The following is a 15,652-nucleotide window of genomic DNA, read 5'->3' as shown; positions in this document are numbered from 1 at the left end:
GTTCACTGGCTATGGGCAGACAATGACTGAAACAAACACAGGTAACTAGCAGGTGAAGATGTGACAGATATGCTCTTTATGTACATGGGGCCAATGGCTAACCTTTCTTATTTTTTCCTTGAAAAAGAAAAGGCCTAAACTAAACGTAAAAGGCTAGCGAATTGCTCTTTCCAATGCGTTTAAACAGCATGAGTTTAAGCTGGAAAATCTCTGGCAATGATTCCAGCGTTTGAAAGTATCTTAATGCCAGGAAATATTCTTCTATTACAAAATATTTATTTTTTAAAGTTCAGTTGAGGTTTGAGTTTTATGTGAGATCTTTAAGATAGATTGAAAGTAAATTTGGAAACAGCCTTTCTTACAAGGCTTTCTGAAGGTTTCATCTTGAAGCTGTATTTATTTATGGTCGATGCTCCTTCCCTACAGGAAACTCTAGCTCCAGCCAAGTGATCAGCTTGCTGTCTCCAAACACACCTCATTAACCCTTATTTCCACTCCTCCAAATATAGAAGTGATCAGTCACTGAGAATCAAGTATCATCTCTTAAAATCCCGTACTTAAGGAAAGCCAAGCAATAACAGGGAAACGTTCTACAGGGTATTTGTGAGAAAATACTAATATCTGGGTTTAAGCCCTCGTTCAGCTACTTCTACCTACCTTGCAGGTTACACTGTGTAACCTGCAAGAGACACTTAACCCAAATCTGAGTTTTCTCATTTGTGAAAATGTAGATTATAACCCCTGCCCTACATAATTCACAAATGTGTTATGGAGACATCCAATAAAATAACTTCTATAAAAATGCTTGAAAACGGTAATGGACTATATAAAATAGAAGCTATTATTTATCATAAAAGTTTAGCGGAAATAGTTTTTCCAAGGCTTTTAATGTTTGGTAGATAAAAATTCACTGAAGTAAAATGTTCTTTTTCTTCCATTTCCCCAACATAAACATTTGAAAATACTTTTTAATTCAAAAGCTGGCATCCTTTCTCTCATTTGGCAAAAATAATCCCCCCCACTCCAGGTTTCCAGTGGAACTGAAATTAGTTTGACTGTTTTTGTTTAAGATCATCATAAAAACCTTTCCAAATTATGCAGTTCCTGTGCCAAAACACATTCTTTATGCAGCATAGTTGCCGGAACGTATCATAAGTAAATAATTGCTGGGCCACAAAGGAGAGTCAGGATAGCATGCTTTTCCTATCCTTCAGGAAAATGAGAAATATTTTTAACATGTCCTTGTTGGGTGGTAGATTTCTTTTAAATATAATGTGTTATTTAGCAACAGATTAGTATTCTACACAGGGGGAAAGGGCTCTATACTAAGTAGTTGTTTCAGAAAACATACATATTTCAGATAAGTCCTATAGGTAACATTCAGCAAGACGACAATAGTAATACCATTTATCGTGTCCTTACCATGTGCTAGGCACTGTTTTAAGCGCTTTTCGTTAACTCATTTAATCTTCACAGTGACCCCATGGGACTGGTAATATCATTTTCATTTTACAGATGAGAAGACTGAGACGCAAAGAAATCAGATAATTTGTCTAAGATCACACAGTTACTAAGTGGTTGAAAAGGGATTGGAATTTAGCAGCGTGATTCCAGAGGCTGTGTATTTAGCCACTAGGCTGCTTTTCCGGGCAGTGAATAATTCATAGGGAACCACATCAAGTAGAAAAGTTTCTGCACAGTCAACCAATGGAATGGGAGAAAGTATTTACAGATCTGGTAAGGAGTTAGTAGCCTTTTTGTTAATAACAACAAACAACAAAATTTCAGTGATACACGATGAGTAAGCCCTAGAGAACTACTGTACAGCATGGTGCCTATAACTAACAAATCAAAAAAAGGGGTCCTAAGGGAACTCTGGAAGGTGTCGGATACATCCATTTCCTTGATTGTGGTGATGGTATCATGGCTGTGTGCATATGTTGAAACTCATCAACTGTACATATTATATACATGCAGTCCTTTGTATATCAATTATACTTCAATAAAGCTGTTTTTAAAAAAAAGAAATGTAGCTTGAATGTGCAGTTACTCAATCAGAGGATGAGTAGTGTTCCACAGAAAGTCCGTACAAATAGATTTTCAGTGGTACTACTTTTATACACTTTCACCAACTTCTATTTTAGCTCATGAGATGACCTCTTCACTTATTTTTAGTGTTTGGATATGAGAAATTTGCCCTAGGTTTTACTGCATTAATGTGAGTTCAATTTGCACTGTAATCCACTGAGGTTCTCTCTAAAGAGATACTGGCTCCACCATTTAAACACTTATGAACTGTAACAAGCTGAGTTTTTTTAATAGCGTACCTAATTGAGAGGCAGAGTTGGGTCAAATCCAAGATTTAACATTTACTGGCTGTGTTTATCACCAGCCAATCAAAACATTTTGATTCTTAGTTACTTAGTCTGTAAAACTGAAATTACTTGTACCTACCATAGTTGACAGAGTTGTGAAGGTCAAATAAGACAATGTATATAAATCAACAATACAGAATGTGGTCCTTAATAAATATTACTTAAATTCCCTTGTCTTTAATGATGTCACCAAGGTGGGAATGGGGAGTGAAAAACAGAAGCCGCCCACAACTCCCCAAGAGTACCTGCAAACATACATATACTGTACAAATTAGAGCAGAATGCATTCTCTTCCATCAGGCTCATTACTTGAATGAGCATAGCTTGAATGCAACATACTAGGATATAATATGTTAGTAAAATAGATAAAAAGACTGCATACCGAGACAGTTTTGCTTAAATATTCACATAAATACCTTACTCATTATACTAATTGTTAATTAATCAAGAGACCCATAGTTTCTAGTTAGAGTAGATTGGTTACATTCAAAGGCAAAAAGCTGGAGAATTATCCAATACTTCGGTGAAAAATGCACTGCTTTGTGAATGACAAAAGAAAGAAGGTATTTAGGGCTTGTCATGAGAATCAAGGAATTTGCATTTCATAGAAGGGATTTCAACTCCATAGGAATATAAGGTGGTAAAACAACTGCGGGCAATTGCTTCCTTGGCCCATTGCCTAATCCTACACTTATCACCCCTTGCAGTAGCAGTTTTGTTGCTGGCCCTAGTCACCTGAACACTAAATGTTTTAGCTGATTAGCCAAGTAACAGACAAAAGGCAGATCGTCATATATAACGATATGTATTTCTTAACATGAGTACTATTTTTTTAAACAGCAGTGAACTTTCGTTTATTTATTTAAGTATAATTGATTTTTAATATTCTATTAGTTTCAGGTGTACAACATAGTGATTCAGTATTTTTATAGATTATTCTCCGTTTAAAGTTATTACAAAATAATAGCTATATCTCCCTGTGCTGTACAATATACCCTTATTGCTTATCTATTTTATATATAGTAGTTTGTATCTCTTAATCCTCTACCCGTTTTGCATCCCCCCCAACCCCAGTAACCACTAGTTTGTTCTCTATATGTTTTGCTATATACATTCATTTTATTTTTGATTCCACATATAAATGATAATATATTTGTCTTTCTCTGTCTATTTCAGTAAGCATAATACCCTCCAGGTCCAACCACACTGTTGCAAATGGCAGAATTTAATTCTTTTTATGGCTGAGTAATATTCCATTGTGTGTATGTATGTATATATATGCATCACATCTTTATCCATTTATCTGTTGATGGACACTTAGGTTGCTTTCATATCTTGGCAATTGTAAAGAATGCTGCTAGGAATATTGAGTTGCATGTATCTTTTCAAATTAGTGTTTTGATTTTCTTTGGATATACACCCAGGAATGAAATTGCTGAATCATATGATAGCTCTGTTTTTAGTTTTTTGAGGTACCTCCATACAACAGTAACAGAAAATATCTATAATGGTTGCACCAATTTACATTCCCATTAACAGTGTACAAAGATTCCCTTTTCTCCACATCCTTGCCAATAGTTGTTATTGATATACTTTTTGAATAGTCATCTGACTGGGGCAAGGTGATGTCTTATCATGGTTTTGATTTGCATTTCTCAAATGATTAGCCATGTTGAGCATCCTTTCATATGTCTGTTAGCTACCTGTTAGTTTTCTTCTTTGAAAAAAATGTCTATTCGGGTCTTCTGACTATTTAAAAAATTTTTTTTATATTGAGCTGTATGAGTTGGATTTTGGATATATATATATATATATTTTGGATATCATCCCCTTATCAGTCATATCACTTGCAAATATTTTCTCCCATTCAGTAGACTGTCTTTTTGTTTTGTTTATGGCTTCCTTTGCTGTGAAAAACATCTTAAGTTTAATTATGTCCTGTTTATTTATTTTTGCTTTTATTTCTTTTGCTTTAGGAGACAGATTCAAAAAAATATTGCTATGATTTATGTCAAAAAGCATTCTGCCTACGTTCTCTTCCAGTAGTTTTATGATTTCAGGTCTTATATTTAGGTCTTTAATCCATTTTGAGGTTTTTTTTTGTATATGGTATGAGGAAATGTTTTAATCTCATTCTTTGACATGCAGCTGTCCTGTTTTCCCAGCACCACTTATTGGACAGACTGTCTTTTCCCCATTGTATATTCTTGCCTCCTTTGTCATAGATTAATTGACCATATATGTGTGGGTTTATTTCTGGTCTCTCTGCTCTGTTCTATTGATCTATGTGTCTGCTTTTGTGCCAGCACCATGCTACTTTGATTACTGTAGTTTTGTCATATAGTTTGAAATCAGAATGCAGGATACCTCCAGCTATGTGGTATGCCCAGTGGTTCTGGTGCAAGAGCTGAATTTGACATGAATACAAGTCACATCTTTCCCCAAGGTGGGCTAGGAGCTATCACCTTGATAGGAGGTGGGGCTGGAGGAGGAGGAGCTGGGGTGGTGTAAGCCAGGGCTTCCTCTCTGTTCAGTGGCCATCACCACCCTACTGGGGGGCAGGGGCAGATCCCAAGGTGCTAGAGTAAAATCCCTGAGGGTCAGGTCCAAGCTGGCTCTATTCCTTTTAAGTGTGAGCTCTCCCTACTCCCAGCACCAGCACCTTGTCCCAATGCTGGAGCAAGAGGGGCCAATGCAGGCTCACGGTGTGTGACAGTAGAAGAAGACACATAAGAAGCCATTGATAGTTCAGCTTGTTAGATGCTATAATAAAGATACACCCAGATTGTGGCGCTGGGGATACAAAGGCGAAGAGCTGCAGTGGCACTAGAAGAGCCTACACAGAGCATAATACAGTAAAAATGAGGAAACCCACAGATATTACACTCTGTTTTCTTGTCTGACCCTCCATCAATCGTTAAGTTCCTCACGTTCAGGAACCCTGATTTATCTCACTAACTCATGATCAGTACTTTTGCAGAGGTGATCTATAGAAATATAGCAAAATGCACTTTCTTGAATATCTTAAAATACCTTAAAATATATCCTTCCTCCTTATTTTTGGTAAAGAGAATAAAGGATTCTTAATTAACTTTATTAACCTTTAGAGAAAAAGGTAGGTGTGACAGTATCTAAACTCCTATCTGTCTGTTGGGTGATTTCCCTCCTACTTCACAAATCCTGGTAAGTCATTTTCTAAGGCTTATGCTATCTAGGTCAGCTAGATAGAACATCAGTTTCAATTATCATCCCTCTGTGAAGCGTATGACGTCTCTAAGAATAATTAATTAGGACTTTTTGTCCTTATAGCATTTCTATCATCTATTATAGCACTACTTCCACTGGAATAAGTAAATGTCCGTCTCCCCCAGCAAACTCGGGTCAGGAACTGGGTTTTTGTTTATCTCTGATGTCAGTCAGTGCCTTGCAGTATGTCTGGAACAGAGTAGACCTTCAACAATATTTGCTAAATGAAGGAATAGTCACAGGTTCTGGTTGTCTAAGGAACTTCATGCAATTAAACTCAAAGTTTATCAATCAGAGATACTCTCACAAATCAATAACTCCAGGTTGGGTTTTTCCTCTTACCTCTTCATTTTGTACATAAATTTCTAGCTAGTTAGAAAATCTGGGATTGTGAGAATATCTTTCTCAATTTCTAAAAAGGTGGCCCTCAAACTAACTTGCTATCCGCAGGGCCATAATAATAAGTAAAAAGCACAAATGCTTGGGGTTCACTACTTTTCAAGGTGCTTATTATGGTCACATATAAACTAGGACAAGAACAACATAGAGCTTTCATTTATTTTGATCTGACTTCATTATTTTTATTTGACTTCAAAATTCATTTCTATTCTTGAGCTGTGCCAAGTTCTAGATCTTTATTTTTAACTGATTACTGGACATTTTCCTCGATCACACCTCCACCCTCGTAAAAGCTAATCAATATTTAGTTTATTGCATCTTGGTTTCCTGTTCTCAAAAGTCCTTCCCCTCTTTCAGTGTCCTGCTCAAAGGTTACCTCTTCTAACGCTGCTCCAGGCCTGCTGCTCTCTTTGTGGTCCTTTTACTGAACTCATCATATCCCATCAAAGCATTTGCAACCTTGCACACCATCTCCAGCTAAAGCACCTGGAGTTCCCTGAACAATCTCTCTCCCATTTTGATGCTTTTGCAAGTTCTGTTGCATCAAGCTAGAATGTCCTATCCTCATTCTTGCATTCTTACATCATACAAGTTATGTAACTAGTAGTAAAACCAGGGAAGACTCACTCTCAGTCCATCGATTCCTCTTTTTTCTTAGTTGAATTAACATTTTCCTTCCTAAAATTCCTAGGGTGTTTTTTTTTAATTTAAAGGAAAATTACATTAAAAAGAAGAAAGACCTATTTATCTTTCATATTAAGCCTACTAAAGTCTAATAAATGCTACCTGATTGTACGTAATATTAAAATTCCTGCTTCTTTCAGTGAGAAAAGGCAACGATTAGTATTTAAAGGTTTTACTCTTGTAAGATAATACAACATAAAAATTCACGGTCATGGTTAGGAATAGCAACAAAAACCACTCCTTTCCCTAGGGAATGGAAATAGACACTTAGCAAAGATGCTACATGTGTGGAAATTTGCATCTGGTCCTTCAGAGAGATGTCAAATTTAATCTGTAGGAAACTGTATTCCAGAGTATCATTTTCTAAATTTCCCATTTGAGTCCCATGTTTTGTGGCCTTTGTCACACCAATGACAGACACAGGAACAGTAAGTAATTTTTGTGCTCCTTACTCACTCAGGAGATTTTCTGTGGTAGCAAACATTTTCTTTAAAGTTCGTATTTGTTCTTTCCACCAAGAAGCAACTTTTAAATGGAGGAAGTTTTCATTTGTTTCCACCAAAAGGGGAAAAAAACATACTAAGCTTCATTGAACATATGATTAAAAATAAAATAGTATTCAGTGTTGACCTTCAAAAGCTTAGACAAAACATTATCATATGACTTATAGCTGGAGGGTAACTCAGTGATGGTGTGGTCCAGTATTTCCCCAACTGTGTCCGCGTGTACCTGCAGACGGCATTTGAGAGTCAGTACAGGGGTCTGGGGTGGCAGAAAGGGAAGGGAAAGATAATCATAATGATAGATATTGTTACGTGCTCAATTTAGTTTGGAAAATCTGGGTTAATTCAATAAACACTTAATGAGCACCAGCTATGTGTCAGACTCGCTCCCAGATGCTAGAGCAAAACAGGTTTATGCCAGGATTTCTCAGAGTCTCTAATGTGCAGTGTTTACTATGACTAAGACGACCGTATTTCCCAGTTTGCCTGGGCAGCTCCAGTTTACAACTGTTGTTTCAGCATCAGTAGCACCCCCTTTCACTCCTATCATCGCACTCATGACCTTCTAAGTTTGGGGGGCATGAATATAGTGCACAGATGTTCCTAAGCTTGTATGACCAATGAAATACTTGTATCTACATCCTAAAGCCATCTCCTGGGACAGCGGTCTGCAGACATGGCTCAGGAAGTGCTGATCCACTCCATTCTCTTCATGACAGCGGAGGTGACTCAGGACCAGAGAACTAAAGCCCAGGACGCCGGGCTCCTATCTCTGATGTGCTTTCCAATATATTGCAGATAGCCGCAGACAAAACACTCTTAACATGAAGTTTTAAAGTCTTATTATTAAATAACAAGTATTATATATTTTCTCCTAATGTAAAAATAAATCACCCAATTTTACATGTTAATTCCAATTTAAATAGCCCTCAACTCAAATTTTTTTCTTTGAAAATTACAACTGTAAAGTTAACCAAAGACGGAGTCAATGAGAAAACATTACCTCGTAGTCAAATTTTCAAGTTTAAATTCACTATCTCCTACTCTCTGCGCTTCCTCCACTCACTCTCTGGTAACTATAAGGTAACTGATTTCTTCGTATCTTCAAAGCATCACTCGCCTCACAGGTGTGTGTTTGGGGGGTGGAGGAGGAGCTAATTTTATCAACCAACAAACTTTCCAGTACAAAGAGTTATACCCTAATATTCTACTCCCCTTTATGGTTCCAAGTGTCCTTTAAAGTAAGGAAGCTACTTTTTTGGGGGCTATTTGATACCTATGAAACCTCTGAAGAGGTTAAATTACAACATTAGTCCTTTACTCTTTCTGAGTTTCTACATGCTTATTAACAAAGGCTATTTTCTGCTTCTGGTTGCACCAAAAGATATGGCTCTAGCAGATAATCATACAAAGAATTCAATCTTTAAAAATCAGTTATTCACATTTTGGGTCACACATAGCCGCTGCTATTTCTAGCTAACTGATTTCTTAGGTAACTTAGGTAGTTCTTTTAGAGAAGAAGGAGTGAATGATTATATAAACTATAAAAAGGTTATACCTTATGAGCTAAGAAATATCAATAGTCTAGTCTTTTCTGAGAGAGCAAAATGTATAAACTAGTTAAAACAGGGTTTAACTCTGGGGAAATTCATCTTTGTACAGTATATCTTTTTGCTCATCACCAAGAAAAGGGAGTTAATAATAATAATTGCATCTTAGTCAGACAAGATAACGAGTCAAGTAGATGAAAAGCAAATTACAAGGTGATTAAGGCAGAAGAACATTTCTAGTGGGAATCTGTTCTTAGATTTGCAGCTGCTGACATGAGACAGATCTGCTGGAATAGCCTTCTCATTGTCAGATTGGCGGTCGTGACTGTGTCGCAGAGCTCTGACTTTTAGAATACAGCACTCTTTTCCATGATTGGGAAAAAAAGGTTTGCCCATGATAACTTACCATTTGACGTAATAAACTTATCCAAGTCTAACTACTGTACTCAAATTAGAACCATCTGTTTAAAAAAAAGGAATACAGATATTGATCACATCAAACGTTTTCATTGAGAAGTTGACAAGGACACTCATACAGTTTATCGAGGCTGGTCTCAGAAGCTTTCCTGAGTATGAGAAACAAAACTACAGGCCTTTTTGTATAAGTTCCTGTACATCTTGTCCATGCTGTTCTCAAAGGTGGGTCGGTGGGACTTTCCTTTATAAGAGGCTGCCCTGTTGGACCAGTATTCGCCATCATCCAAATGGAGAGTGCCACTTGGCCGCTGAAAAGAGCTAGAGAAAAAAAAGGATATGAAAGATGAAAACAATGATGAAACAAAATGAGAGGTAATCTTATATAAATCGAGTACCTACTAAGCACTTGATGGGTGTGTGATACTCTGGGCTATGAGAAGTCAAACAAGATTAAGCCTGTGCCTTTGAAGAGTGACACTACTGCATGAAACAAGTATGAAACAATAAAATGAAAATGGTATGAGAGTTAAAAAGGAATTCAGAGAAGAGAGACGTACAACGTAGTAAAAGCAGAGCAGCAATGGCATGGCATGGCTGGTTCACAGGAGTGCCTGGCTTCTAAAGTCAGGTAGCCTCGAACTAAATTCCAGCTCAATCTTTATAAGCTGTGGGACCTTGGCCAATTTACTCAGTCATCCAGAGTCTCAGCTGTATTTCTGCAGTACTGTTTTAGAAACTGAAGAGAATCTATGTGAAGTGCATACTACAATGCTTAGCTTGCACACACAAGTCATTAAATACAAGGCACTGAACTACTAGATACTTTATATATATTTACACATATTTATCAAAAAATCTTAAAACCCTCTGAAGTTGGTAACTGTGGAAATTGAGACTCACTGAAGTCAAGTGACTTGTCTGTTACTATTCAGCTAGTAAGTGGCAGAATGCAATCTTTCTACTGTGGCATGTTACTATCCTCAGGGAAGAATAGAAAATTGGACTGAATATGAACCACTTTTGGGAAATGGAAAACAAAGCAGAAGAGCCTGTATTTGAAATGATAGGGACCCACTGTAATTTTGAGGGCTTTGAAGAAAAAGGAGAGAGAACAGAGAGGAAGCTGTAAAACAGACCAGGACTAGGCTAGCTGTAACGGGAATAGAGAATAAAAGGCAGCTCTTGGTGAAGACTTGATAGTATTTTTCTTTTATTTGCTAGAAATAAAACACTGGTTTTTTCAAAGACTGAGTTTAATTTATTTTTTAAATAAATAATCACCCTACTTCAATAAATTAAGCACTTGTTGCAGATAAGACCTCTCAGGCATGCAGAGATTATGAAGTTTGTGCCATACAAAACTGTATGTCCTTGCTGTATATCCGAAACTAACACAACATTGTAAATCAACTATACTTCAATTGAAAAAAAAAACTTGAAGAAATTAAAAAAAAATCTGTATGTCCTTGCTATTAAATACTACAAATACTTTCTTCATATATTTGGAATCTCACTCCACACAATTTCTTCCCTGCCTTATCAGTCCCATGATGCTACTTCTATTGTCAACTGTGAAATAGGAACTCTTGGAGCTTTATATCTGTAAAAAGAATTTGCTATTCTCCCTGAAGTCTATCTACCACCTGAACACAATAAAAGTGGTCATGAGAAAAGGCATCAAGCGGCTCTGTTATCATTCTTAGAGCTTGACACGGTGTTGATGAGGCTGTAAAGTGATGAGAACAGTTATACACTCACCTTGTAAAACAGTCTGGCATGACTCAATAAGGTTAAATACACAGCTTTGATTCAACAACTCCACTCCTAGGTACCCCAGCAAAATTCTTGCATGTGTGTACCAGGAGACACATACAAATATGTTCATAACAACACTCTTCATAACAGAGCTAAGAACTGCAAGCAATCTAAATATCAGCCTACATTAGAACAGATAAGTCAAGCTGTGGTGGAAGCATGCAACGGTAGAGTGTGCAGCAGGGAAAAGGAATGATTTATATAGCTGCATGCATCAACATAGATGAAACTGAAAAATCTACTGAGTGGAAAAAAGCAAACTTCAAACAGTACACAGTTATATTACATTTATATAAAGTTTAAAACAAGAAAAATTAAATAATTTGTAGCTTAAGGACAGATACGTGTGTGATATAACTTTAAAGAAAAAAAGGAGAAGGGTTATCAGAAATGTCACAATAGCAGTTATATCTATGGAAAGAGATGCAATTGGTTAAGGGCATCAGATGGCTTTACTGGTATAGATTATGTTCTATTTCTTAAGCTGGATAATGAGTAAATGGGTATTCATTTTATTATTGTGTTATTATTATTATTATTATCATTATTATTATTATGGACACAAATCTTAATTATATTCCTCTGTTACAGTTGACATATTTTACAATGTTTTAAAAATTCACCTCTGTGAACCATGACAGTAGGTCTCTGTACTCCCTGACGGCTTTGCTAAAATGGGATTCTACCTTGTATTTTCCAATGATATTTACTAGATTCTATCAAACTTTCTTTACACTTGGTACCATCTCTTTCACACTGGAAGCTTCTGAAAATAATATAGTCTCTGGGATAACAAACATGATTATCCATACTTTTATTTTGTCCATTCAGTTTCAGAGAAGTAACTAACAAAATTTCTAATAATATTTGTATAAGATTTAAATTTTTTCAAAAGGCCTTTGCCAAGTCTCAATGCTATTGCTTTCATGTAGTTTCCATATTTCTTTCATTAGCTTTGTTTAAGAAGTAGTCTAGCCAACTGAGTACAATTTCTTTCATAAAATTTCTCACCAAGCGCAACACTTGCTTCAAACAGTCACTTAAAACAGTTGTTTGAAGAGGGGAGGGTATAGCTCAGTGGTAGAGCGTGTGTTTAGCATGCACAAGGTGCTGGGTTCAATCCCCAGGACCTCCAAAAAAATAAAAAAGCAAATAAATAAATAAAAACAAACCTAATTACCTCCTCCCCCCCAAAAAACAGTTATTTGACAATTTGAGTCAAGTGATAGGGAAATCACACACAAATACATTAATAGAACATTTACTTCATACATCTGCAAACATATCTACAAGCCTAAGTCCTCACATTTGCTTCAGTTCCCTCATATGGCTTTAGGGGTCTGACATGTTGTGGTTCTTGTTTGCTTGTTTTTGGTTTATTTGTTGTTTTGTTTTGTTTTATATCAAGTCATGCACTAATTAATATTTCACAAAACACAAATTTTTCCCTTCTCTCCCTTTTGTCCACAATCATCAACTTTACTGTATACTGACGATCAGATAGTAATGTCCTTCTCTGAACTCTAAATTTTGCCACAATAAACCTACTCAACAGAAATTTGAATTTCTATCAAGTCACTACTCAGCTTTCGGTAAGGTGAGCAATAGCTGGGCTGCTAACTTTAAAAATCACTGGGCTGGTTTTTCAGAGATTAGAGACCAAACTCCTGATCCCTGTCATAAATGACTATATTTAATGTCATCAGGCATATATTTGCTCCTCCTTTGGTATCATTTTTTTTTTCATGTTACAAAGCTGCCTTAAAATACCACCTCAGAGCTTGCAATGAATAAATAAAATTTAGAAAGATTTTTAGAATCAACTGTGAACCGGTTCTGTAAAGAAAAGGTTAAGGTTCTGTGAAAAAAAAAAGCTAAATGGCCAAAATAGATATTCTAATGCCTTTAAGAATTTGCCAATTTTGACAGGCAATTTCCTTCTATTTAAAAGTGAAAAAATTTTCAATTTAGTAAATAGTATAGTGGTTCTCTGGAAATTATTTGGGAATTGTTTCATCCTGGAAGTCTGAATTGCAAAACAGATGTTTGCAGAACACCAAACAGGTCCTATTATGGTCCATGGGTAGGTGCAAACAGAGTAACAGAATGTTAAAAGCAGTATTTACTTCTAGGCATTGGAAGCACTGACTCTCTAATGAACTGTGAACATACTGAGTCAATTCTGATTTCCTATTACTGGGAATATTAATAAGTTTAAAATGTTTAAGTGACACTAAAAAGTCTTATTATAGTAATAGGTTTTTAAAGACTTCACTTCCCTATTTTTACCATGAGTATCTCCAGCATTCATTCATTCAAAGCATTTAGTAAGTTCCTACTATACAAAATGCTGCATCAGTGCTATATAACAGAAAATGGTTATCTTCAAAATAGGGATAATATTGCTATTTCATTAAATGCAGTGCATTTTTTGGCAACTTACTCTTGCTACTTGAATAGGGAGCCCTCTATTTAATTATGACAATGCTATTAAGAAAAAAAGAACAGAGAGCAGGATAATACCTGAGAACTGGGCATTTTCATGCCCTAAGTGTTGCTAAGGTATATGTTATAAATTGATTTTTTAAAGCCTAGCATATATATGCAAAGAGAAGAAAGATCTTAGGCAGCTTAGCATGGACTAGGAGACAAAGGGCATGACTAGTTTTTTGCTTGAACAAGAGTGAACTCACTTGAACCCCTGACAGTGTTTTCTATATCAACATAAAATGAAGGCCAAGTGCATACCACTTTACACAAAGTCTTCAGATAAAGAATCTGTAAGGTGATATACATGAATAAGGTCAGAGGATAAGATGGATATGCCACACAAAGAATATTAATTCTCAGAAATAATTGGGAGGTCATGAGAATAAAAAAAAGAAAATTGGCCATTTGTCATTTGTACTTAAAGAAACAGAGTTGAAAGTGACTTTAAAAGATAATGATGCATATTCTATACTTTAAACTTGTGATCTAAGGTTCAATATAATCTAAGACATTTTATAATACAAGAGATTAATTCCTCCCATAATAGTCAATAAAGGTTTCTATCAAGCAAAACTTTGATTGACAAAACATGTAGAACAGTATTGAGGATGTGATGTATGCTCCACAGATATGGATAGATGGATGGAAGGATAGTAGAAAGGGAAGTATTCAAAACCTACCCCATTTAGAATGTACAATAAAGAGAGATTATATTATGATCTAATTAAATCTGAAAGCATTTTGTAGCTTTAAAGGTAAAGATAACACAGAAAGATAAAATGTCATGGAAGACAAACATTTATTGATAAATGATAGCAGTAGTTCTCAAACTTTAATACACGCCAAAGTCATCTGGAGGACTTATTACAATGCAGATTATTGAGCCTCATCCCCAGAGTAACTGAGTATGTCTAAGGTTGGGTCCAAAAATTTGGATTTCTAACAAGTACCAGGGCAATGCTGATGCTGCTGGTCTAGGAACTATACTCTGAAAGCATTAAATTAGTGGCTTTTCTACAGAATTGAAAAAAAAAGCTTAGTTATTTTACAACTATTATTATTATTTCATAATAACTATAAATGGAGTATAACCTTAAAAAATTGTGATTCACTATACTATATACGTTTAACTTACATAATATTACTGTACATCAACCATACTGCAACAAAATAAACAAAAATTAAAAAGCTTAGGGAAAAAATTGCATGTTACCACTTATCTTTTTTTATTATTCACAGGAACTACACAGTAAACATTAAAAGAAGTCTATTCAAATGAATTTACTGAAGACTGGTTACTTACAGATGACTTATTTCCCTTTCCTGAGGATGTGCAGAAATGAGCTACTGACAACAAATAAGGTCTAATAGCTTTCATTGTTATTAATTCCACTGTTGATTCCTTATCTAGAGATGTTATTAAATATCACAACCATAAAATGAGTTTACTTAACTAATGCCTTAGAGTTTCAGTAATGCTATTGATCATTATTAATAAAGGACCCAATGTTAATATTTGAACTTTTAAATTGAGCTCCTAGTACATGTCAGAGACCCTGATGGGCATCAAAAACAAAGATAAGTAAAACATCTGTGCTTTCAGGGAGCTCACGCTTAGTAGAGGGGGTAAGACAGACACATAATGAAATAGTCATTGTGAGATAAATATTGCTAATTGAAATTATATACATGAGAGGAAGCGTCAGGGTAAAGGAGAAAATGACTAACGGTTGGCTGAAGTCATAAAAGGTATCTCAGAAGAGGGAACAACCTGAGCTTAGTCCTAAAGAATGAGCAGGCATTCACTAGACAAACAAGAAAACATGAGTTAATCCAGGCACCATATTATACTGGAACCAAAGCAAAAATCAGTTTGAAATATCATAAAATACCAGTATACCTGCAGAGAAAGAAGGAAGGAAGATTTAATTGTTAAGAGTCCAACAGGTAATTTTATCCTGGAGGGAATAAGGCGCCTACAACAGGAGGACACAGAAGGGGTTTCTACTACGCATGGGGGATTGAAATACGATTACTTGAAAGTCTCCTTAACCTCGAATATTAGTTTTAGTGTATATTTGGGTAAAGAGGACAAGTGGTCTTAATTTAAACACACAAAAAATAGTATTTTAAACTGATATTTTAAGTCACCCCTCTGGTTTCACTAATGCAT

General features: G+C 35.7%; 1 protein-coding gene across 2 annotated transcripts in view; it reads right to left on the bottom strand.

Annotated features, from left to right (window-relative positions):
* Positions 1-9,244: 9,244 nt before the first annotated feature.
* The window catches only part of SPATA6 (spermatogenesis associated 6), a 98,553-nt gene continuing 92,145 nt past the window's right edge, over positions 9,245-15,652 (bottom strand). For both annotated transcript variants that reach the window (XM_006200457.4, XM_006200459.4), the window contains exon 13: positions 9,245-9,492. In XM_006200457.4, the coding sequence (XP_006200519.1) occupies positions 9,312-9,492 (181 nt within the window). In that variant the 3' untranslated portion in view covers positions 9,245-9,311. The remainder of the gene's footprint in view (positions 9,493-15,652) is intronic.

The sequence above is a fragment of the Vicugna pacos genome, chromosome 13, assembly GCF_048564905.1.
Source record: "Vicugna pacos chromosome 13, VicPac4, whole genome shotgun sequence".
NCBI classification, from domain to species: Eukaryota; Metazoa; Chordata; class Mammalia; order Artiodactyla; family Camelidae; genus Vicugna; species Vicugna pacos.
Note: the sequence above shows the minus strand (reverse complement) of the source record. Positions and strands in the feature narration are given on the sequence as shown.